General features: G+C 39.6%; 1 protein-coding gene across 1 annotated transcript; it reads left to right on the top strand.

Moving 5' to 3' along the window:
- The first annotated feature begins 1,550 nt into the window (after window positions 1–1,550).
- LOC121397568 lies at window positions 1,551–20,526 on the top strand. Its single transcript, XM_041574468.1, has 10 exons — window positions 1,551–1,686; window positions 4,821–4,969; window positions 6,699–6,865; window positions 14,268–14,357; window positions 14,489–14,654; window positions 14,984–15,157; window positions 16,030–16,203; window positions 16,814–16,987; window positions 18,122–18,652; window positions 20,164–20,526. The coding sequence occupies exons 1-10, from the start codon at window positions 1,671–1,673 to the stop codon at window positions 20,353–20,355; spliced, it is 1,833 nt and encodes a 610-aa protein (XP_041430402.1). The 5' UTR covers window positions 1,551–1,670; the 3' UTR covers window positions 20,356–20,526.
- Window positions 20,527–26,219: the final 5,693 nt, after the last annotated feature.

Below are 26,219 nucleotides of genomic sequence, written 5' to 3'. Positions count from 1 at the left end.
GTAAGTGAATGTAAAATTGGTGAGAGTTATTCTAAGCACTTTTGTGATTTACATTCATTATTTATTTTTATTCCCAGATATTAAGGGATACATGTGCTGTTAATATGAATGAATTTTGTTACAACAGCGCCACCTGCTGGTCAGTTTCCCACCAGTCTGACCACCAAGTAGTCAAGGAAGTTGTCAGGAGAGAGAAAGAGGCTTCTCTGAAAGATTTGAGAAAGGTTTCTAATTATTTTCCTAAGCAGAAGAACATCAGAGCAGCCTCTTTCTTTCTCCTGACAACTTCCTTGACTACTTGGTGGTCAGACTGGTGGGAAACTGACCAGCAGGTGGCGCTGTTGTAACAAAATTCATTCCTATTAACAGTACATGTATCCCCAAATATTTGGGAATGAAAAAATAATAAATAATGAATGTACATTGCAAAAGTTCTTAGAATAGCATTCTCATCAATTTTACATTCACTTATTTTAAAGGTTTACTTATCCTTTAAAGCACGTGTTAAAGTAAGTGAATGTAAAATTGATGAGAGTGCTATTCTAAGCACTTTTGTAATTTACATTCATTATTTATTTTTATTTTTTTATTCCCAGATATTAAGGGATACATGTACTGTTAATATGAATGAATTTTGTTACAACAGCACCACCTGCTGGTCAGTTTCCCACCAGTCTGACCACCAAGTAGTCAAGGAAGTTGTCAGGAGAGAGAAAGAGGCTGCTCTGATGTTCTTCTGCTTAGGAAAGATTTGAGAGAGGTTTCTTATTTTTTTCCTAAGCAGAAGAACATCAGAGCAGCCTCTTTCTTTCTCCTGACAACTTCCTTGACTACTTGGTGGTCAGACTGGTGGGAAACTGACCAGCAGGTGGCGCTGTTGTAACACAATTCATTCATATTAACAATACATGTATACCCAAATATTTGGGAATGAAAAAATAATAAATAATGAACGTACATTACAAAAATTCTCAGAATAGCATTCTCATCAATTTTACATTCACTTATTTTAAAAATTTACTAAATCTTTAACCAGGCACACATGCAGCACTCAGATTATTCCGGGTATGCTGCAGGAGGCCACAGGCATCCATTTTTTCATATTTTTCAATTAAATGCCATATTGGAGGCACCATTAAACTGAGTGCTTGGGTGTATTGCACAAAGGTAGCCACAAACTTCATGCCTGGCCAGTGATCCTCCACCCCAGCAATATTTTCCACTTGTTCCACCAAAGGGAACATTTAGACTAAGGAGGGAGATGTAATTCATTTATCCTTGGAATGCCTCAGCTACATCCAACCACCAGTCATTTTTAATGGCAGCCCCATAGTGGATAAAGGATAACACAGAGCGCAACTGCCAGTTTATAACAGATGTGAGTAATAGAGGTGAGTTGACAAAAGAAGGCAGATGGTAAAAAGCCACAACAGTTGAACAAATTCGCACCCAGATCTTGTCTCTTCTGTTTCCATTGCGTCAGTGAAAGCTGAGCATGTTTTCAGGCTGGGTTCAGTCGGTGTGATAAGATGCTGTGGCTAGCAGTTTCCTGCAGACAGCTTGAGAACACGACTTGTGCACCGAGAACGTGGCCAGTCGGAGCCCAGCTTCCACACTGGACACATCACTGCTGCTGCTGCTGCTTCCACCAGATCCCCCAAATCACTGCAATGAATTACGAGCAGGGTAAGTGATTCTAATGCAGGTTTAATACCATCAGCCACATAAAGCCACAGCAGTAGCACAAACCAATTCTTCCTGCAGAAAGTACAGTTTAGGGTGAGAAGTCCTCCTCCTCCACCATGTCTAGTCCCAAACCTGCTATGGAAGAGGTCAAACTGCAACTTTTTCTTTAAATAATATGCCATATTTATTGCATGCACAGGACATGAATTTTCTGCATAGCTGGAGCTTAACGCTTAGAATGTAAGCTCTGCTGGTCATCTTCTGTGTATCTCAACACTTGGCACTTGGTCTTTGATGTATATACTGGATCCATTGTTGTTGCATCTACCTTGAACTGTTGTTCCCTCTGCAAAGTGTTTAAAAGTGCTTCACACCCAAGCAGCACTAGTTGGATATCACCATCTTCCTTTCATTATGAACCCTGACTTTAGCCAAGGCAAGCAATATGGCTTCTCCTTTATGGCGACATTTTTTTAAAAAAAAACCTGCATAATACAATGGATGCTTTATTGTCCAGTTTAAAGAGAAGGGATGACAACGCAGACTTTAAACAATGGTCTGTTGTTGTTTTTTTTAAACTCCGATCACAATTGCAGGAAAGTTTGTGACTCTCTTTAGAGTATTAAATCTAATAATAAAATATAATTCAACAGCATGATAACCTTTAGGGCAGAGACATACGTTGCTATTTTGGGAGATTAGTAGGCCAGCGACAAATCGTTTCTTCTTCGGGCGACTAATCTCCCCGAACTGCCTTCCCGCCAGGTAGAATGTAAATCACCGGCGGGATGTTATTCAAAACGCTTTGTTTTCCAAAGTTGCCTCACAAGGAAGCTTCGGGCGACTTCTAAAAGGTGAATCGATCCGAGTGCCACCCCACCGGCGATTTACATTCTAGCCGGTGGGAAGGCAGTTTGGAGAGTTAGTCGCCCGAAGAAGAAGTCACTGGCGACTAATCTCCCGAAATAGCAGCGTGTGTCTCTGCCCTTATACCAGACCCAGCGAAGAGGTAAGAAAAAAAGACAGAATGACTTGTTATAACAGGTAAAGCAGAAACCGATTAAAGCACTATATGATCTAAGAGGCACCACCATGGGCACCTAATATTTAATATTTGTACCTAATGGCCTTCCTTATATATCAGGTATGTTACTTTTTACTACTCCGTATCAGTCCACCCAATAAAAGAATAGGATGATTCACTTATAAGTGTGGTGCTTGTTGACACCTCTAGAGGATCCAAAGGAATCTTTGGAATCAGGAAAACTATCGAGATTACAATTTGCTGTTTTGGATCTATTCCTGGATTCCAGACCTGGGAGTCTGACCAAGGTTCAAGTGCAAAACATATGATGAGGTATCATTGTATTATGCATGGTGATTTAAGAAGAGTTTGCAACTAATAACGTTGTTGTTTCACCAAGGAACATCTAGTCTTTTTAATCAGTCAGTTTATATGGAGTCCCTGAGTCATGTCGGGTGTAACATACTGTCTGTCTGTGCTCTGGCACAAGGGTAAGGCATTCCCCAGGAACACCATGTGTAGGCAGCTACACCCACAGCACTTGTTAATCTAAAAGAGCAAACGAACCGCTGCATCACACCTCCCTCATGTTTACGTCTACTCAATTTGCCCTTTGATATTTACATCTGTTGTCTGGGTACCCTTTCATGAACTGAGATGGGTGCAAAAGTCTCCTCGTTGTAGACAGTGGCGTAACCCCAAAAATCTCCGTCTGTGGGTGTAAAATCCTTCCCACATAGGTCAAGATCTTGGCTTTTATTGCTAAAGCTAAGTTTATCGTCTACTAGTAGACAAAGCCGCTTGACCTCAACCTTTTTCCTACTAAAATGAATGGTGCACTATGTGCAGTAGAGTCTCATTAAATTCTGATCCATCTGTAGGCACTTTTACACCTAAGATCTCCCTGTCGGTATGTAACTGATGTTTTCCATTAAAATCATGAAAAGGCTCCATATTTTTTTTTTAATTAATATACATTGAAAAGTTGCTTGACTTTATATTTATATTTAAAAACATTTATGTTGTGTTTGGGTTGAGTTTCCCTTTGAAGGAGAAGTAAAGCTTGACTAAAGAAGTAGGTAGAAATGTTGTACATGATGTTTTGTGCTTCTGTACCAGCCCAAGGCAACCACAGCCCTTTAGCAGTAAAGATCTGTGTCTCCAAAGATGCCCCAGTAGCTCCCCATCTTCATTTCTGCTGATTCACTGCACATGCTCTGTGCTGCTGTCACTTACTTAGCTTAGGGACCCACTCACAATATACAGTACACATAGAATAGAAATGTCACAATATAAGGCTGATTAGTAATTAATACACATAATTACTACATGGCAGCACAGAAACCAGTGCAATTAGCACCAGAATTTAATAATCAGCAAACCTGTAGCATCAGCTTATATTACAGCCAGGGAAGCTCATTTTCTGCTGGATAATTAGTGACGAGCCCTAAGCTTAGCTTCTCAACAGCCAATCAGAGCCCACTGAGCATGTGAGTGTCCCAGACACTTTCCAAGATGGTGACCCCCTGTGACAAGTTTGAAGTCCTGGATCATTGCTGCTATTGACAAGCTGAAACTTTAGCCTCATGCAATAAGTTCACTATATACAATATGGCATTTTTGATCAAGTTCATTTCTAGGGTTTAGTTCTACTTTAAGTAAAGGGCCCAGAGAACCTTAGTAAATGTATGGCTGCCCACTTGCTTTTATGTAGTTTCATAATAGATAATGTCCATCTAGTGCAACCTTTTTTCCAAGCAAGTCCTCCCTAACATCTAGGACATTTTCAGATGTCTCCACCAAATTCCAATCAATTCATCTTATGCCCTTCTGTGCCCTTCTGCTTCTTTACCTAAAAGTAATATTATTTAGCCCAAATTTATCCCATTTCAAAGTATAATAAATTTAATGGAGCCTTTTGTTTAAGAGGCATTTCAACCATGCCCGTTGTGTAGAGCATGCTGTGATCCTTAGTGTATGTCTAGAATCCCTGCCATAACACAAAGACACGGCCACAAGTCTAGACACATAACGTTTTGTGGAAGTGTGATGGAGGATGTGAAGAAGTAAATTTAATGTAAACATGTCCAATGTACCCCCTCTTCCCTAGATTTTCCTCATGTCCTCTTCACTACCTTCAAACCTATTCCTGTTAACAAAGAAGAACCTCAAAGACATCCATCTGGAAATGCAAATTTGGTCCAGTCCCAAGAATCGAAAGCAGTCATCCAAGATGGAGACAAAAAATTGGAAAGTAGGGTAAGTATGTATTAGCGTGTAGGTAATTATGCAGGGGGCAAAAAGCTCTGAATTGCCCTGCTTGTCAGTGTCCATAGAAGGACGGGCAGTTACAGGAGGTAAAACAAATCTCTCACCAGTGCAGAGCTTCCCCAATTGGTTCCAGGAGATCACATGTCCAACTATGTTCCCTGGCAATGGAACCTCTTCAAAACATCATCAATACGGACTTCTGGGACACGTTGGATTGTGACGAATAAAAGCTTCTTTATTTATTAACAAATATAAATAGTATGTCAGCATTAAGTCTTTACTACTGACGCGTTTCGTGCCACATGGCACTATCTCAGAGTATACTTTGAGGAAGCTGACATGCAATTTATATTTGTTAATAAATATAGAAGCTTTTATTCATTACAATCCAACGTGTCCCAGAAGTCCGTATTTATGAAGTTACAGGAGGTCCCCTTGCTACCTATTTCTTTCCAGCCATAGTTTGAGAGCCCTTCCTTGAGCTACTGGCTCTTGGAAGTGTCAAAGTAAAGAAGAAAAGAAAATAAATAGAACCCGAACAGCTTCTTAGTTAAATTGAGAGCACTGAAGTGACTGATGATGTTAATGTTGCCAATGTAATTGTGAAAACTATTTGTTTAAAGGGATACTGTCATGGGAAAAAAATGTTTTTTCAAAATGAATCAGTTAATAGTGCTGCTCCAGCAGAATTATGCACTGAAATCCATTTCTCAAAAGAGCAAACAGATTTTTTTATATTCCATTTTGAAATCTGACATGGGGCTAGACATATTGTCAATTTCCCAGCTGCCCCAAGTCATGTGACTTGTGCTCTGATAAACTTCAATCACTCTTTACTGCTGTACTGCAAGTTGGAGTGATATAACCACCCTCCCTTTTCCCCCCCCAGCAGCCAAACAAAAGAACAATGGGAAGGTAACCAGATAACAGCTCCCTAACACAAGATAACAGCTGCCTGGTAGATCTAAGAACAACACTCAATAGTAAAATCCAGGTCCCACTGAGACATATTCACTTACATTGAGTAGGAAAAACAGCAGCCTGCCAGAAAGCATTTCTCTCCTAAAGTGCAGGCACAAGTCACATGACCAGGGGCAGCTGGGAGATTGACAAAATGTCTAGCCCCATGTCAGATTTCAAAATTGAATATAAAAAAATCTGTTTGCTCTTTTGAGAAATGGATTTCAGTGCAGAATTCTGCTGGAGTAGCACTATTAACTGATGTGTTTTGAAAAAAACATGTTTTCCGATGACAGGATCCCTTTAATCAAAATTAAAATGTTTAATTGGACAACAATGCAATGATACCTAAGCCGGAATTTACCAAAACAGTATCTCCACGAGCACAAAGGCACACCAAATCAAAAAATATTTACAAAGTGGGACATTGTAAATAACAATATTTGTTTACCCCTTTCTTTTCTCTGCGATACCTAGAACTATACATTTGAGACAATCGGCCCCTAGCTACCTGTGCATTTGTAACAATCAGCAATGATATTTACAATCCCGTTCGAAAATATTATTTAGAATTACATTTGCTTTTGATAAACAAACAGTTGTATTCGGGTTTACTTCCTCTTTAACCTTCCAAACCGCAGCTGCCAGCAATAAAAGAACTATTGTTGGTTTAAATAATTTTTGTAGAGTTTAGCCAAAACATAATTTTAGAAAAAAAAAAGGTGAAGAGATTCAGAACTTCCTGTTTTTTTAATAGGCGGATGTAGTGCTTTTCTCACAGAATGGTGCCCAGAAAGATAATTCTAAGAATCCAGCAGGCACTCTGAAAGAACAGACACACAACTGGTTTGAAAAGACACAGCGGATGAGACTTGTCAAGAATGGGGTGTTCCCCGAATGGTTCCATGGATTTCTTACTCGCAAGTAAGGGCCTTTTTACAAAGCAACCTGAGCATTTGGCTCACATTTCATCCAGATGATTCGAATTAAGAATGAAGAGTGGACCATGATTGTTTGGGAAGCCACTGGCTCATTAATGAGTTTATGAGAAGATGGGTAGTTGGTGATGTGTCGATTGTGTATGGTGGAATTATCAAAACCTTAAACCTTTGGGGCAGTGCAATGGTATCAACTTTGGATCCATCTATTGTCCTTAAAACCTTTTTCTTCTCTTCAAACTTATGACAACTTCCGTTCCCTACTTTCTTTGTTCTGGTTGCTTTACCTTCCATTCATAATTTTCCTCTCTATTCATGAGAAATCCTGTCTCATTTAGAGGCCACATATTGCAGAGCACTGTCAATGCAAAGATACTTGTGGAGAAGGCCCTCCTAGAACATAGAAGTCGGTTCTACCATGTAATACTTACTTGTCTGTCATAGGAAGCATGCATGCCATTGAAGTGAGTGTGAGTGAGAAGTGGCTGCTTGGGTAGAAGGATTGTTTGAGCTCCTTGGTTCTTCTTGAAAGGATAATGGATTGAGTTCCATGGTTCTTCTTGAGAGGATAATGTTTGATCGCCTTGGTTCTTCTTGAGAGGATAATGGTTTGAGTTCATTGGTTCTTATTGAGAGGATAATGTTTTGAACTCCTTGGTTCTTTTTGAGAGATAATGGTTTGATCTCCTTGGTTATTCTTGAGAGGAATTGGTTTGAGTTCCTTGGTTCTTCTTGAGAGGATAATAGTTTGAGCCCATTGGTTCTTCTTGAGAGGATAATAGTTTGAGCTCCTTGGTTCTTTTTGAGAGGATAATGGTTTGATCTCCTTGGTTCTTCTTGAGAGGATAATGGTTTGAGCTCCTTGGTTCTTCTTGAGAGGATAATGGTTTGAGCTCATTGGTTCTTATTGAGAGGATAATGTTTTGAACTCCTTGGTTCTTTTTGAGAGATAATGGTTTGATCTCCTTGGTTATTCTTGAGAGGAATTGGTTTGAGTTACTTGGTTCTTCTTGAGAGGATAATAGTTTGAGACCATTGGTTCTTCTAGAGAGGATAATTGTTTGAGCTCCTTGGTTCTTTTTGAGAGGATAATGGTTTGATCTCCTTGGTTCTTCTTGAGAGGATAATGGTTTGAGCTCCTTGGTTCTTCTTGAGAGGATAATGGTTTGATCTCCTTGGTTCTTCTTGAGAGGATAATGGTTTGAGCTCCTTGGTTCTTCTTGAGAGGATAATGGTTTGAGCTCCTTGGTTATTCTTGAGAGGATAATATTTTGAGCCCATTGGTTCTTCTTGAGAGGATAATGGTTTGATCACATTGATTTTACTTGAGAATACAATTTGATCTCCTTGTTCTTCTCAAAGATGATGTTTTAAGTACCTTGGTTCTTCTTGAGAGGATGATGATTTCATCTTCTTTGTTCTCCTGGAGATGATAATGATTTGATCTCCTTGGTTATTCTGAAGAAGATAAAGATGTGATCTCCCTGGTTCTTTTTGGTAGGACCACAAACTTCCCACCTGCTATGTCCTTGGTGGTATAAATGCACTTATGCCTTACTTCTATTCTAAGCACAAGCAATTTTCACTCCTTCTGTTTATCTAACATTTATTTCATCTAATCAAATTGTAACCTATTTGAGGCAGTGGGGCTCATTCATATGGGACAAATGTGTCTATTCATGGTTCTATACTCCTAATGATTGCCATTAGAAAAGCTTTATCTATATCCCCATGGAAATGACTCATGCTCTAATTTACTTATAATAATAACTAATAATTTTATTATGTGCCTGTTTTCTCCTATTTGCATAAGGAGCAAGACCAATTTTAGAGAGATACCTTGGGAATAGAGGAAGAAAACAAAATAAACCCCAAGATGTTAATAAAGAGAAATGTTATTGTAGTGTAAAGAGGAAATGTTGATGTTTTGAGGAAGGAACTGATGTTATCCCTATAATTAAACTAAACTGGATGCATTTAATAAAGGGGTAGTAAAGAATTTTTGATGCAGTTTGGGCTCTTTTGCCTAAAAATTTTTTTTACTCTTGGTTCTATGTTTCCCAGTATGTCTCACATTAGCTTGGTGTTTGTTTATATATTCAAAGACCATTGTGAATTTAAGATGAACTGTGCATAAAATTCACACACGTTTCACGCTAGGCACTCCCTCATTTTCCCCAGAAATTTGCTCTTTTCCACATATGTTAATCAATTCCAACAAATTCTGCAAAAATGCATTCAAAAGAAGCACCATTGTTTGGTTTGTGCTGCAGATAAAACATTGATTTTTTAAATAGAAAAATATTGTTCCAGATAGTGGAGGCCCTACATTGAAAGGGAAAGTTAAACTTTACATAAACTTTCAATATGATGTAGACACACGATATTCACAGACAATTAGCAATTGGTCTTCTTCTTTGTGGTTTTTCAGTTATTTAGCTTTATGATCAACAGCTCTCCAGTTTGGTATTTCAGAAGCTATCCAGTCTCTAGGGCCTTATTGGCCGTAGCAAACAGATAATGGTTTGAATTAGAGACTGGAAGATGAATGGAAAGATATGTAATAAAAGTGATCAATAACGTCAAATTTGTAGACTCATGGAGTTAGGATTTTGACCCCATTTGAGAGCTGAAACACAGAAGAGCAAAGCAGAAGAGGAAATTAAAAACGAATGAAAAAATACCAGTTGAAAAGTTGCCAGGAATGGGACATTCTATATCATACTAAAATTCAATGTAAGGGTTAACCTCCCCTTTAAGAAGCCACGAATAGCTCCACAAGCAGAATAGATGGGTGGGGCTTGGTGGTTGCCACCTCACGTCATTTGATGTTCTCTTCCCAGCAATATTGTGCTAGAAGCGTGCACAGTTGAAGATGATCCAGACCTAATTTCAAATGTGAATACTTCAACCCGGTCAGTTAGGATAAGGCCTAGTGTTTTAAAAAGGCATTAGTTCTCCTTTAAAACTTAATGCCCTTCTAGATATACACCAGACTTTGTCTTTAACAGAAAATATCTATGCTGACACTGACAAACAAATGTGCTATTTCTAGTCTTTTGATTTGCATTGGGTTTAAAAATATATTGAAGAGGGAAGTGATTGTGTGAGTGCAACGCTATGTCGCCAGCAGTGCAGGACCAGGAAATCAGCTGTTGATCTTAGTTTATACAGAGTCATAACTTTCAGAAGACTAACTCATCTACGCTATTCCAGGAGCCCTAGGCTAGACTATGGTTCCCACAAACACAATACCCAGAGCAGAGATCATGACCTAAACAAAGAAAAAAATGAACTAATTCAATTAACTTTTCTAGTAGAACATTTTTATTTTTATGTCTTTGTGCAGTGCCCCTTTCTCCATGCCTGGACAATTCTGATGGGCATCTTCAAGGAGAAGCTGCTAGGAAAATTGACCATTCAGTCCTCCAGACAATTTTGTTCAATGTTTAGAACTACGCTTTGGTAATCTTAGTTAAGTAAGTGCCGTGCATGTTCTTTGGCCTGGCCTGGGACACTTGAGCAATGGAGCCCATGCCTTTGGGTAGGACTCATGAAGGATGATTCAATATCATCGGTGCATGTGCAGTTGGAGCAGTCTTCCACTTTGTGATAACTGCGCATGCGCCGGAAGATGGCACCCATGTGCTCCAATGTGCTGATTCTGCAATGAGGGGTAATTACAGGCATAGAGGCAGAAAGGGATACTACGGAGGGTAGGGTTTTTATTAGAAAGGGGGTTTCGTTCTCCTTTAAAGACCATTAATATACCATACGATATGGCCAACAGTATGTGGACACCTGCCTGTCCAATATCTCAATCCAAAACACCAAGTTTATTCATTTGAATTAGTCCTCTCCCTACTGCTATACCAGCCTCTACCCATCTGAGAAGGTTTCCATTAATTATTGGACATGGGGTAAAATTGCAGCAAAGAGGAGCTAAAAATAATTGTTGACCGGTTTCTATGAGTTACTTCATTCAAACTAATATAAATTGCTTTGCTTTATAATGAATGACTAAAGGCTGCATGTTAGGAAATGCTAAACAGTATAGAAAGGAATTTTCAACGTGTTTTCCAGCTAAAAACGTGTTATTTATCAAAAACTCTTTTTTTTATAATGAGGTTTTGAGCTGGACTCCCCTATTGGATCAGCATGACCTTGCTCTTTTCCTCTTTATAAAGATACACTAGTTCTGACTAAAGTTGCTTCCACTTCATGCCTAATGAATGGACTGGTTCTCTATATATGATTTTAGTAGAGCAGGAGCTCCTACAAGACATGTATAGAAAATATTGGTGATATAATCTCTCAAAAACTGAATGTAACTATTTTTTGTGCAAAGATATCAAGTCTACACTTATTCTTGTGGTGACTACAGGATACATTAATGAACCCTAGAGATTGAACAAAAAATCACTAAGAACTAAGGTTAGATGGATACGCCCACCCACCATGGCTTGTTTTCCAATGACTTGAACAAAAATATGCATCACTGCTGGCAATGAAAATGACCCATGTTTGTTACCAAGATTTTTCAGTCCACCTTGAGGTCCAATCTTTGGCCAAGGTCATCTTCAGCACACAAAATGGGTACATATATAGGAAAATATTCATAGTTCCAAAAATATATACATGTTCACTCCAAATCTCACCCTAAATGACATTCAAGATGGGCTTTCCATTGCATCTATATGGTCTTCACACTGAGCCCTCTGCCACTGCTCCAGGCTCCCCTTGGGGTGCCAGACTCACAAAGTAAGAATGACTGCAATGAGCCTCCAATGAAATATAAGAAAACCTATTGAAGCAGAGCCAAACAGGCTTCATGTGTGTTACAGTAGGACACAATGGCATCCTATGGAATTAAAAGAGCAGTGAAGTGGTAGATCTCCATTAAGCTGTTATAATGGCAGATACATAGGATGGAGGGTTGGTTGGTTGCCTTTTTACAAGTTAAGAAATGTATGACTGATGGTTTTAATATGAGATGTAGGTCCAGGGACTTGTCTGTTGTCTGTGTGTTTTATTTTACTTTTTATTTTAACAGTCAGGAAAGCATTGATACATTAGATTAAATCTGACCTTTAATTGATCAAAATTGTTGTCCCAACATTATTTACATGACTGCGTAGTAGGATTCCCAACTCCTTTTAAGAAACAACTGTGTGGACCTGTTAAGGGTTTTTAAGTGTATGGATTATTCAGCATGGCACTGATGTGCAGTCGTACAAGTTAGCCTTGTGGATCCCTAGTAGAACTGATTTTCTGATGAGGGTGACAAGGGATGGGGGAAGCAGTTGGGTAACGTTTATTCAATAACACACTAGAGATGGTAGAATCAGTGTTTGCTTTCACAGTTGAACAGGAAGCTTTGGTGGTTTCCGATATGATCTAAAAACAGCATTGTGCACTACATACAGTTCTCAAGTGCATCTTGGCAAGGGAAATGGATCTGGTTCTTAAATGTTATAAGATATGTCTAGCAACAGCTAAATATATATATTGTGACAAGCTGGCTGCTTGTTCCCCCCCCCCCCCTCTAGGGTTCTCATCATTTGAGAGCGACTCCTGGACTGTCTACTCTCCCCTTCAAGGATTTCACAGTGTCCTCTCACCCTCCTCCAACACAAGGAGGTCTCCCAGAAAACTTACACCCTCTTCAGCACAAGGAGGTCTCCCAAAAAACTGTGACCCTCCTGCAGCACAAGGAGGTCTCCCAGAAAACACCCACCCTCCTCCTACACAAGGAGGTCTCCCAGAAAACTCTCACTCTCCTCCAACACAAGGAGGTCTCCCAGAAAACACCCACAATCCTCCAGCACAAGGAGGTCTCCCAGAAAACTAACACCCTCCTCCAACACAAGGAGGTCTCCCAGAAAACTCACACCCTGCTCCAACACAAGGAGGTCTCCCAGAAAACTTATACCCTCCTCAAACACCAGAAGGTCTCCCAGAAAACTCACACCCTCCTCCAACACTAAGAGGTCTCACAGAAAACTGGCACCCTCCTCCAGGACAAGGAGATCTCCCAGCAAACTCTCACCCTCCTCCAACACAAGGAGGTCTCACAGAAAACTCTCACCCTCCTCCAACACAAGGAGGTCTCCTAGAAAACTCACACCCTCCTCCAGCACAAGGAGGTCTCCCAGAAAACTCTCACTCTCCTCCAACACAAGGAGGGATCAAAGGACACTAAGGTGTAATCCCACTCCTATGTCACCTGCAGGCTAATCAGATAGCTAGCTCTAGCTGGGCAGCTACAAAATCCTAAATGGAGTATGGAATGGAGGGCCCACCATGTTTTACTTCACTCACTTCTAGGGACCCATTTTTCCAGTTTTTCCTAAGCTGGCTAATAAACATACAATGTCCTTAAATTATGGAGCATCAAGGAGAGCATTACTTACTTAAAAATCTCTCTTATTTTCAAAAATTAAAAAAACCTCAGCACACAGGACAACGAGGCCATTCGCTTACTCTCGACACTTCCTAAGAAGCTTTACAGGAAGTGGCCATGAAACACGTTAAGCAGGTGGCCTTTTTGTCCTGTCTGCTGAGTTTTTTTTTCATTCTTGAAAATAAAGAGAGATTTTTAAGTGAATGTTCTCCTTGGTGCTCTGTGATTTAAGGATTTTGCATGGACTATGGTAAGCACACATGTAGCACATAGAGATTACGTCAGCCGGTAAGTGCTCCCACTAAGACTGAGTTTGGAAAATTAACATAGCCTTGCTTGGTGCAGCAAGTTTTACCTGGAGATCAACTGTTTACCACTGGTGAAAATACACAAAACCCCATCATCCTTTCCAGCACATCTCCTACAATGTATACTGTATATATAAATGTGGTATGTGTGTGTGTACATATATATTTATATACAGGTATGGGAACTGTTATCCCAAATGCTCAGGACCTGGGGCTTTACAGATAATGGATCTTTCCATAATTTGAATCTTCATACCTAAGGGTCTAATAGAAAAACTTGTAAACATTAAATAAGCCCAGAAGACTGGTTCTGCTTCCAATAAGGATTAAATATATCTCAGTTGGGATCAAGTACAAGCTACTGTTTTATTATTACAAAGAAAAAAAAATTTGGATTATTTGGATAAAATGGAGTCTATGGTAGATGGGCTTTCTGCTATACGGAGCTTTCCGGATAACAGATCCCATACCTTGTTAATATAAACTGTTGTACAGTTTCTGAAGCAAACACAGCAGTTTTACCAGTGCAGCACAACAATACATTATATTTTCATAACTTTAAAAGCCTTTCCTTCTTTGGTGTTACTGCTCCTTTAAGCTGAACTTCCCCCTATAGAGTAATGAAAAGAAAGATTAGATGTTCCCTGTACTATGTCAGTGTGTTTCTTTTAACCCAGGAGGACAGAGCAGATGTTGGAGGTGAAGCCCCCAGGATGTTTTCTCATCCGTTTCTGTGAAAGCCGAGTCGGCTTCGTCCTTTCATACAGGTGACTTTTCCTCCCCTTCCACATAGAACCTGCAGCCTCTATAAATACTATGGTTTACTGGAAAATACTACTAACCTAGAATCCCAATTGCCCACTCAATGATATAAGTCATTGCCTTGTTTACTTCCCAGAGGCACTGATCGTTGTCGCCATTTCATGCTTGACCTGCTGGAAGATGACCGCTATGTGATCGAGGGAGAGGACAGTGCCCACCGCAGCCTACAAGAGTTAATAGATCATTACCGTGTTTATCCTGTAGAACCCTACAAAGAACGTCTCACAACAGTTTGTGCTAAGGTATGGTGGGGCCATGGGAGCTTCTAATTGGCTAGAACCGAGGCAGCAACTGTATAAGCAGAATAATAAAGGAGCTCTGTATAGAAATTGTGTTATACAGATAAGAAACAAGTACTGGCAACAACCCTATCTTAATAAGATTGGCCTGGATTACTTATACGGTTTCCCCAAAGCGTTCACATGCTGTGATGCTCCATCAGTCTAATCATTGGCCTATGGTCACAGGCTTATACCACCAGATTATTTGCAATTAAGAGGAACAGGCTGAGAAGCAAGTGTCCTTCCATACTAATTGCGCTTATCTTGGTTTTTATAAAATTCATCTACAGAAAGTTACAAGTAAGGACGTCATCGGCCCCTTGCAAAATCAAGCTGATGAAGATAAAAATAAGAAAATGTACAGCAATGTCACTACAGAAGCAAATGCACCAAGTGATCCAAAGCTTTCATCACCTGCTTCTTCTGAAGAATTAGAGGACTTACTGGCAAAAATAAAAAACAAGGTAAGGTCCTTTTGAGTGTTAAATATAAGGTCTGGTCTGCAGGTGTAGATATCACACCACATAACAATCTAATGAAGGCAAGGGAGGAATCTATCTACACTATGACATAAACTTCCCAGATGTTGAACAAATTTTAGAAGAGGATGCCAAGCAGGGACATAACTATAAGTGATTCAGGGATTGTGGCCCTAGAACATGGGATACATTAGTTTAGCATAAAATACCAATAATTCTTTATCTAGGGTTGGAGGGATATGGTAAACAGAGCAGATATGAGTAAAAGGGGGTGGTGACTGGGGTCAACATGGATTGAGCCATCCCATATTTTGCTTCGGAGACCATGGGGTTGTAGCTGTACCACTGGTGTTGAGGACCAAAGGTTCAACACTACAAATAAGAGAATCTGGAAGACCAATATGAAGGTGAGCTACAAGTGGTTTTATCTGGATTGCAGAAATCCATAACCTTGGGAGCTGTAGTCCACCAACATCTGGGGTCTCAAAGTTAAGACACAGGGCAAACGTTAAAGCAAGCAAGTCGTTATGGACCATAGGAATCATCTATTGCCTGTTTCTGCCTATGAGAACATGCTACAGCCCAACCTCCGAAGTTCTCCTCTGTGAGTTGAGCTAAAAGAACCCATTGGATATAGGGTCTTTAGGATATCATATCAGCTATACCTGAAAAAAGGAAAACTTAGAGGACTTACTTTTAACATACAGCAATCATGCAATAAGCTCTGCAATAATGCTTACTCACTAATTGTTCTGGAGAACCAAGGTATATCCCTTGACATTAGAAGAAAATAAGTTTCAAATGCAAAAAAGGAATGTTCGTGTGTGTACTAAATTTTCCAATCTTCTGTTATGCAGAAGCTTAAAAGTAAGGACTCCAGTGGCCCCTTGCAAAATCAAGCTGATGAAGATAAAAAGGAGAAAATGTACAGCAGCGTCACTAAGGAAGCAAATGCACCAAGTGATCATAAGCTTTCATCACCTGCTTCTCCTGAAGAAAGAGAGAACTTACTGGCCAGAATAAAAAACAAGGTAAGGTCCTTTTCAGTGTTAAATACTGTATAAGATCTGGTCTTCAGGTGTAGATATCACACCACACAACAAACTATTGAAGGCAAGGGAGGAATCTATCTACCTCGTGGCATAAACTTCCAGTGTACTGCTTCTTCCCAGATGTTGAACTTGCTGACCTGCAAATCTTAGAAGCGGATGTTGAGCAGGGACATTATAAGTGGTGCATGGGTTGTGGCTACATCGAGTCCCCGGAATCTGAGTGGGATACACTGGTGCAGCATAACATACCAATAATTCTTTATCTAGGGTTTAAGGGATATGGTAAACAGAGCAGATATGAGTAAACGGTGGTGGTGACTGATGTCAACAAGGATTGGGCCATCCCAAATATTGCTTTAGAGACCATGGGGTTGTAGCTGTAGCACTGGTGCTGAGGACCTAAAGTTGAACACTACAAATAAGAGAATCTGGAAGATCAGTAGAAGGTGAGCTATAAGTGGTCTTATCTGGATTGCAGAAATCCATAACCTTGGGAGCTGTAGTCCACATTTGAAAAAATGATGGGGTTTCAAATGCAAACTTTGAATGTTCTTGCATGTACTAAATTTTCCAATCTTATATTATGCAGAAGCTTAAAAGTAAGGACTCCAATGGCCTCTTGCAAAATAAAGCTGATGACGATCAAAAGAAGAAACTGTACAACAGTGTCACTAAAGAAGCAAATTCACCAAGTAATCCAAAGCTTTCTCCGTCCAATTCTCTGGAAGAAAGAGAGGACTTACTAGCCAAAATAAAAACCAAGGTAAAGCCTTATTCAATGTTAATTATGTGCTACTTCTGGTCAGCCTAATAGGGGCAAACAAGAAAGTTATCTGCCACATAAACCTCGGGTGTACTCCTGCTTCTCAACTGTTGATCTCATGGAACTACAAGATTTCAGTTGGGGATGAGCGGGACATAAATACAAGGGATGCAGGGTTTGTGGTCCACTTGAGATCTTAGTGGGACATACTAGATGGGCATAAAATATCTTATATTTTAATAGCTGAGGTGAAGGAAATATTGCATTATAAACCGATAAACTAGGAGATGTATGAATGCTTGTAAGTGAAGAGGAAATAAGTGAAATATTAAGGAGGAGATCAGTAGAAGAGCACAATGAGCTATTGCATGAATGCTTGCAGATAAGTACAGAGATATGGGGTGGGGCAGAGTTGTGATCTGTTTTACACATAAGGGTCGGTAGTTTAATGTTCATATTGAATAGAAGCAGGACCACTGAAGCAATCGAGTGGCATGAATGAGGAGGAATGGTTGATTCCAAAAGAGAGTAAAGGGCTATGCCAGAAACATGTTGTGTGCGAACCCCATCCTCTATAAACACTAGTTGCAGTTAGAATACTGCCTTGGACTCATCCTACATACTTTATCTATATTGGAGGAATGGTTGATGACATATATGGGCTTGGCAGCTGCATATGTTATGGACTGGAGTGCTGGCAGTCTTTGGAGGGATACACCAATCAACAGAGAATTATAGTAGCCAGTAGGCACCATGAGAGTGAAGTTTGTAGGTGAATATGATATGAGGAGTGAAGCGGTGGGAAGAATCAACTTTCATTGTAAGCATTAGGCCTTGCGAGAGGGGTGATTTGTGGGATATTATTGGTGTAGAAGGTGGTGAGAGTTAAATATGAGTGTCATCAGCATTGAGTAGATATTGGACACCATGAATTGATTAGTCTGCCAAGATTGGACTTGTAAAACCCTCCTTTCTCAACCTTATGGAGGTCTTCTTCTAGTAATGATAATATATTGAGAGGGCCTGCAAATAATTCATATCTATTGCTTTAACCATGATGAGTTGTTGATAGCTCAGTGTCACATTAGCTTTACATTTCTGCAGTAAATGTTGATAATATATATTGTCCCTTAGGTTAAACATGTATCACCTCCACCTAGACCAAAACAACCCATTTCAAGAGAAGAATCCTTAAAAGTTTCAGTGGAAGAGACTGAACCAGCTGCATATGCACTGGTTAAAAAAATACCAGCAGTCAAGGTTCAAAACAAACCTAGGACATCTCCTCCAGAAGAGCCTTATTCTACCCTAGAGGAGTTCCATACATACTCAGATCCTCCCGGATTGGTAGCAGCAAACCATGATCTTTTTGATGAGATGGAAGAACCTATAGCTTTTTACGCCATGGGGCGTGGGTCTGGCAAGGACACTCAGGAGAATGTTTATTCTGAGGTGGACCTCAATGCTGTGGCATCTCATGGATTCCAAAAAGGGTCAAAGTGTGGAGCCACCACCACTACTCTTCCAAAGAAAATGAACAAACCTTTGAAGAATAAAACTACCCCTTTCCACTCTTCTTTCCGCCAGAAGAAACCGTCAACTTTGCAGCTGGAAGACTGCGGCAGGACATGGGGAAGTTCAGTAAAGCCTGCCTCTGAAACCAAGGTAAATTTCTTTATTACAACAGGGGCTCTTCTGAAATTAACATTTTTTTCCCTAATTTAGCAGCTTTAAAGGGATTCTGTCATGATTTTTATGATGTAGTTTTTATTTCTAAATGACACAGTTTACACTGTAAATAATTCACTCTGCAATATAAAATGCCATTCCTGAACCAGCAAGTGTATTTTTAAGTTATAATATTGGTGTGTAGGCGTATCTCAGGTCATTTTGCCTGGTCATGTGCTTTCAGAAAGAGCCAGCACTTTAGGATGGAACTGCTTTCTGACAGGCTGTTGTTTTTCCTACTCAATGTAACTGAATGCGTCTGAGTGGGACCTGGATTTTACTTAAGGTGCTGTTCTTAGATCTACCAGGCAGTTGTTATCTTGTGTTAGGAAACTGTTATCTGGTTACAGCAGCAAAGAATGACTGAAGTTTATCAGAGCACAAATCACATGACTGGGGGCAGCTGAGAAACCGACAATATGTCTAGCCCCATGTCAGATTTCAAAATTAAATATAAAAAAAATCTGTTTGCTCTTTTGAGAAATGGATGTGAGTGCAGAATTCTGCTGGAGCATTATCCCTTTAAGAAACAGGTCTTATTTTTCCTGTCCTCCTCTGTTTGTGCTGCAATAGACTACCTACTGCTGCAGTTCTGTCGCTTCCAGCATTCCTCAGCTGTGAATCTGCTGCACTACATACAATCAAAGCAACAGTACAGGAATAACTGCCTCCCTCAAGCTCTTTATTTTCAAACATCCGAAAGGGACATCAGTCCTCATGGTTTATAATAAGCCAGGCTGGGAGGTCAACAGGCAAAGTATGAAATAACACCTTCTGACCCCTGGCCACCCTACCCGCCCCTTTAAATAAGAGACTTTTATACCCATGCCGACCACCCTCTATGGTCATCAGAGTAAAATTGGTACCCACCCAACAAACAGCTATGGGGAAACAAGCTACAGTGGTGCACAGTTAAAAGTTACTCCCAACCTTAGATGTTTGCTTTAAAACAGTTAGCTTCTGTGCAATGGTGTTACTATATGTTACTGAGCCCCACAGCAAATTCAGTTTTGGGTCCTAAAACATTGGTAAGTTAATTTATTCTACCGTGATATGTTAAAATTGCTTATTAATTAGTACCTTTCTGGTAACACCTGCAACTGCAGGATCTGTAGTTATACCCCTGCTTCAGTGAGTTTCCAGACACAACAGGTGTTATAGAATTTCCACCCCAACGAGGAACTAAAATCTAAAACACTCATCATGGCCAACATAAATAAACCACCAAAACTTTGTTTTCATGATGTGTGAATAAGAGGAACCAGGTGATAAAATGTAACCTGTAGGGATAGGCGAATTTTTTCGCCTAGTTTCACTGCAGAAATGATGCCCATAGACTTATATGACGCTGCGCGACAAAAGACTTTAATGGGCTTCTGCGACGTTTCAATTTTTGGTGGGTCAAATTCGCCTATCCCTAGTAACCTGTTCTAATCTTTTTCTTACAGGTATTGAAAACAAGAAAGAACAAAAAGCTTCAGTTTGACGATCCAACTTATGCAAAGTCGGCCCAACATCAAGTGGTCCCATATGTTTCCCCCAACCAAGAGGAGGATCTTGAGGACATCTATGAAAAGATCAGAGATGACTGCATCCAAATGTCTAAAAACAATGGATCAGCCAATCACAAATCAAGCTGATCAACAGGGCAAGAACCTACAATGACTTTCTCTAATTCTTGGACCCTGAAATGAGGTCTGTAACCTGCACTTTAGAAGAAATAAGGATTTTGAATTCAAGGCCTGCAACAGATTACTGAGATGTGATTTTGGGGCTTTTATTTAAAAGGAAGAGTTTATATGCCGATGACTTCCCACACCAGTCAGTTGAACTGAAGAAGATGCTCAGATGAGTAGTGAAACGTCTTCAATGATTACTCAGCAAGTCCAGTTGTTCTAGGACTACTTAAATTAGATATACCATGACCTGGATGAATGCAAATCTTCATAGTCATATTTAAATGGAAACTATATCATAAGTAGAGTTTAATTTTAATTTGTATGAATGTTCCAGAAAAGATCATCATAGCTCAGTAGATTTCAAAGTGTGACAATGGCCCCTTTGGGAGTCCTGGAACAATTGTGGGGAGTTGAGCCTGAAGGCCAGTTAGGGCGAGTAAGTAAGGCCATTTGGGGACAATGGCTATGTGATCTTCTACATACATCAGAAAGCCAAGCTTGAAGGTCAAGGTGGGGAGATTTTGAGTCAATGCTTATCTGCTGCCCTAGATATTCTTGGAACTATGGCTGAATGATGGATACAACAATATTTCCTATATCTGTAAGTTTCTTTTTATGAACGGAGGGCCCTGACCAAGGTTGGACATCCAGTAGGGTCTTAAACGGAGTCTGTCTATCGCAGTCATAGCTCAATGAGTACAGGCAGAATTACCTACATGTTGGTCTTCATTTATACATATATGCAACGTAACTCAATAACACCAGTTGTGGTCTCTAATGGTCAAAATATTACTCCGTTTTTTTATTTGTAAAAGCCTTTCAGAACATGAATGGTTATGTAGATCTATAAGTACCTAATCTATCCTTTAAATTCACCACAAATTCACAGTACAATATTTTTGTGTATCTCAGGAATCTTTACATGAGCAGAAGCTGCTAAGTTGGAGCATTATATCCTGCTAAGTTGGAGCATTATATCCTGGCATTCTATAGACCAGTGCCATTGTGGTCAGTTCTTGTGCCTTTAGTAAAGTCATGCACATTCCGTTCCCATCACGTCTATGGTCAATTTCAATTCTGGACAAATGATATTGCTGTAAATACAACCTAATCTACAGATGGAGCAAACTTTGGTATGAAACCAGGCAGCTATGTGTGGTCTTGGGGTATTCAACCTTAACCTATGAACATGGTACAGTATGGAAGAGGGATGCCAGACTAGAAATTGCACTTCAAATATAAACATGAAGAACCACTATCTTTGTACATTGCTTATAAAACAAGCAATGGGCTGTGGTTTTCCTACAGGGCTACGAACCCTAAGGCAGACAGCATTCATTTCAACTGTATGAGTTAAATGAAATGATATGGTTAGCCACCAGTTGTGTTCAGAATAATAGCAGTGTGTTAAAGAAAAAGTAAATATAGATCAAAATCCTTTTGTTTCCATACAAGCAAATTCACGGGGGGAACACTGCACATTCTATTCCAAATCAAAACATGAACAAAAATTAATCAAATTTGTGTTATTCCTTTACAGAAAGGAAAGCAAAAAAAATAGCAGTGTCTGCCTCTTCTTTCGAAACTCTGTCACTGTAATAATCCGTAAGGACAGTAAAGCTCCTCACTGAGGAGGACTGGGAGGAGGCAACAGACAGAAGCTATTATTATCTGTATTCTGAATGTGACAAGCTAATCCAGTCCAAATGGTTTCCATTCTACCTCACCCCTATACGACTCCGATCCATGGGACGCAAAGTGTCACCGGTGTGGGACAGAAAGGGCAAACTTCCTACATATGGCCTGGTCATGCCCACCAGTGACCAAATTCTGGACTGAGGTTCTGAACCTCCTAGAAGATAAACTAGATTTCCCAAAGCTACTAACAGAACAGGTGTGCATGCTAGAAATTCTAGATGACCTAGTTACTACTAACCATGCCAGAACCAGATACAGAAACCTCCTATACTATGAAAATTATTGCAATGATGTGAATAGGTCCCAAACTCCCCGCATTACAGAACTGGATTACGCTGGTAAATCAAACCCTGCCTCTCATTAAGCTCACCTTGTCAGCCAGAGGTCGCAAAAGAAATTTGACAAAATATGGAACCCATGGTGGGAGGCAGAGCTAGGAGGTAGCGGTTCCCTTTCGTGAACCACAATCCTCAAAAGGTATGACCTGAGAACCTAAGAGTTCCATATAACTACTGGCGGAACTATCCCCTGTTACCTATTAGACCACTCATGTACAGTTAGGTCCATAAATATTTGGACAGAGACAACTTTTTTCTAATTTTGGTTCTGTACATGACCACAAGGAATTTTAAAATGAAACAACTCGGATGCAGTTGAACTGCAGACGTTCAGCTTTAATTCAGTGGGTTGAACCAAGAGATTGCGTAAAAATGGAACTAAAGTCTTTTTTTCACACAATCACTTCATTTCAGGGGCTCAGAAGCAACTGGACAAATTAGAAAACTGAAAATAAAATGTTAATTTCTAATACTTGGTAGAAAACTCTTTGCTGGCAATGACAGGCTGAAGTCTTGAACTCATGGACATCACCAGATTCTGGGATTCCTCCTTTGTAATGCTCTGCCAGGCCTTTACTGCAGCCGCTTTCACTTGCTGTTTCTTTATGGGCTTTTCTGTTCCAAGTTTAGTCACTTGCTGTTTAGTGAAATGCTGCTCAATTGGTTTCAGATCAGTTTACTGACTTGGCCATTCAACAATATTCCACTTCTTTGCTTTAATAAACTCCTGGGTTTCATTGGCTGTATGTTTTGGGTCATTATGAAACGCCTCCCAATCAATGTGACTGCATTTAGCTGGATTTGAGCAGACAGTGTCTCTGAACAACTCAGAATTCATTCTTGTGCTTCTGTCCTGTATCACATGATGGATAAACACTAGTGTCCCAGCCATGCTCGCCCAAGCCATCACACTGCCTCCCAAATGTTTTATACATCATGTGCTATGCTTTGGATCATGAGCTTTTCCATGCCTTCTCCAGACTTTTTTCTTGCCATAATTCTGCTAGAGGTTGATCTTGGTTTCATCTGTCAAAAGAATGTTTTTCCAGAACTGTGCTGGCTTTTTTAGATGGTTTTTAGCAAAGTCCAATCCAGCCTTTCTATTCTTGATGCTTATGGGTGGCTTGTACCTTGCAGGGCACCCTCTGTATTTACTTTCATGCAGTCTTGTCTTTATGGTAGACTTGGATATTGATACCTCCTGGAGACTGTTGTTCACTTGTTTGGCTGTTGTGAAGCGGTTTCTCTTCACCATGGAAATGATTCTGGGATGATCCACCACTGTTGACTTCTGTGGACGTCCAGGTCTTTTTGCGTTGCTGAGTTCACCAGTGATTTCTTTCTTTCTCAGGATGTACCAAACTGTAGATTTTGCCTCTCCTAATATTGGAGCAATTTCTCAGATGGGTTTTTTTCTGTTTTTGCAGCTTAAGGATGACTTGTTTCACCTGCATGGAGAGCTCCTTTGTCCTCATGTTGTCTGTTCCACCTACACCCCCCCCCCCTCAAATAAACTCCAGGGCTTTTATCTGCTTCATTGATAATGACATAACCAAGGAATTGGCCACAACTGCCCATGAAATTGACTTTGACTCAATTGTCCAATTACTTTTGAGCCCCTGAAATGAAGTGATTGTGTTAAAAAAAGGCTTTAGTTCCTCACATTTTTATACAATCTTTTTGTTCAACCCACTGAATTAAAGCTGAAAGTCTGCAGTTCAACTGCATCCGAGTTGTTTCATTTAAAATACCTTGTGGTCATGAACAGAACCAAAATTAGAAAAAAGTTGTCTCTGTCCAAAGATTTATGAGCCTAACTGTATATGAACAAGTACTTGACCAATGTACAATGGGATTAATGTAGCAGCCAATTATTGAATGAAATATTAATGCTATGTATATTATGTAAATACTTTGTCACGGAAACTGTATTATCTCAATGGCATGTCTTATGTTATATGTGTTTTAAAACAATAAAAACTTTACCTATATATAAAAAAAAAAAAAAAAAAGGACAGTAATGCACTGCTTGAATTGCATCTGACAACAGTAGGCACAGGAAAGCTTTTTGCTGAAATTGCAAACTGCAGAGCTGCTGAATAAAAAGCAAAATAACTCAAAAATCACAAATAATAAATAATGAAAACCAATTGCATATTGTCTCAAAATATTACTTTCTACATCATACTAAAAGTTAATTTAAAGGTGAACCACCCCTTTAAGTGTTTAGCCCTTTAAAGTACTTGTATATCTTGGAATGAAAAAATAATAAATAATGAATCTGCATTACAAAAGTACTTAGAATAGCACTTTCATCAATTTTATATTCGCTTATTTTAAAGGTTTACTTATGCTTTAATAAAGTTCCTTTGTCAAAGACCTAGAGTACCATGGGTTGCCCTAATACTATTTAAAAATACATAACATTTAAATGTAAATGCGAAGAATTAAATGAAAGCCGTCGTTTGCTGAACCCCATAATTGTGCCATTTCAAATAATAAAAGATAATCCAAAAATACAATAAACAAAGTTTCCTTTACTAGGTTACCAAACGTACAAAATGTTAACTTTCTCTGGAGGCAGAAATATTATGAAATATTGAAATTATGAAATATTAGTGAGGAAAAAGAACAGTGTTGTATAAAGTAAAAGTTGGCATTGGCTGATTTGGAAGCATTTTGTCGATAGAGGAGGATAGAGCCTTGAAATGAACCTCTTACTCACCCTCCCCTGCTTTTAGTAGATTGATAAGCTCAGGAGCAAAACTAATTCTATAAATATTTTGCACAGTGGACACTCTAGGAATAGGGTTCAATTGAACTCCCCTTAGTGCTGAACTGCAAATACTATAGTTAAAGGGGAACCCCACACAAACATAAGTTTGAAAAGTTAACATAATTTCAAGCAATTTTGCAATATACACCTATTAAAAAATATGCAGACTTTCCATGATTTTTAACAGTTCCCTAAGCCTAGCCCCCTGCTGATCTGTCTGACTACTTTGCTGAGTGGGCTGACTACTGTTACTTTGTATCAACAGCCATCTGTCCTCAGCCTGCATCCTCCAAACCCCACAATTCCCTGCACATGTGATTTCAATAAGGAAAGGAACATCACAGTGCAAAGCATTGTGGGTTATGTAGTTCCTGCATGCTGTCTGTAAGCTGCGGAGTAGTTGTTACAATGTGTAACATCAGTGTTTAGTCCCTCCTTCCCTGGCAGGATTTCAAATGAGGCAGAAAGAGAAGAACTGTTAACTGGATTTCAGCATAGAAAATGGCATTTATTTATACTTTTCGAAGAAACAGGTAACTGGGATGGGTATATTAGGGGTTTCTGTGTTGTTTGAGCCTCTTTATCAAATTTTGGTTTGGAAGTCTGAGTTCCCCTTTAAAAACAACTTTTTTAGGGATGCACCGAATCCACTATTTTGGATTCGGCCGAACCCCCCCGAATCCTTCGAGAAAGATTTGGCCGTATACTGAACCTAATCCTAATTTGCATATGCAAATTAGGCGTGGGAAGGGAAAAACATTTTCTACTTCCTTGTTTTGAGACAAAAAGTCATGTGATTGCCCTCCCCGCCTCTAATTTGCATATGCAAATTAGGGTTCGGATTGGCCAGGCAGAAGGATTCAGCCGAATCCTGCTAAAAAAGGCAGAATCTCAAACCGAATCCTGGATTCGGTGCATCCCTACTTTTTTGAGCCTATGTATTAAACAGAATCTACAGGAGTAACTCAAATATATAGTGAATAAAGTACTCCCTACTGTAAAATATAAGGATA

The sequence above is a fragment of the Xenopus laevis genome, chromosome 8S (assembly GCF_017654675.1).
Source record: "Xenopus laevis strain J_2021 chromosome 8S, Xenopus_laevis_v10.1, whole genome shotgun sequence".
In the NCBI taxonomy this organism is placed as follows: Eukaryota; Metazoa; Chordata; class Amphibia; order Anura; family Pipidae; genus Xenopus; species Xenopus laevis.
The sequence above is the reverse complement of the archived record's forward strand: the minus strand, read 5'-3'. Positions and strand labels throughout refer to the sequence as shown.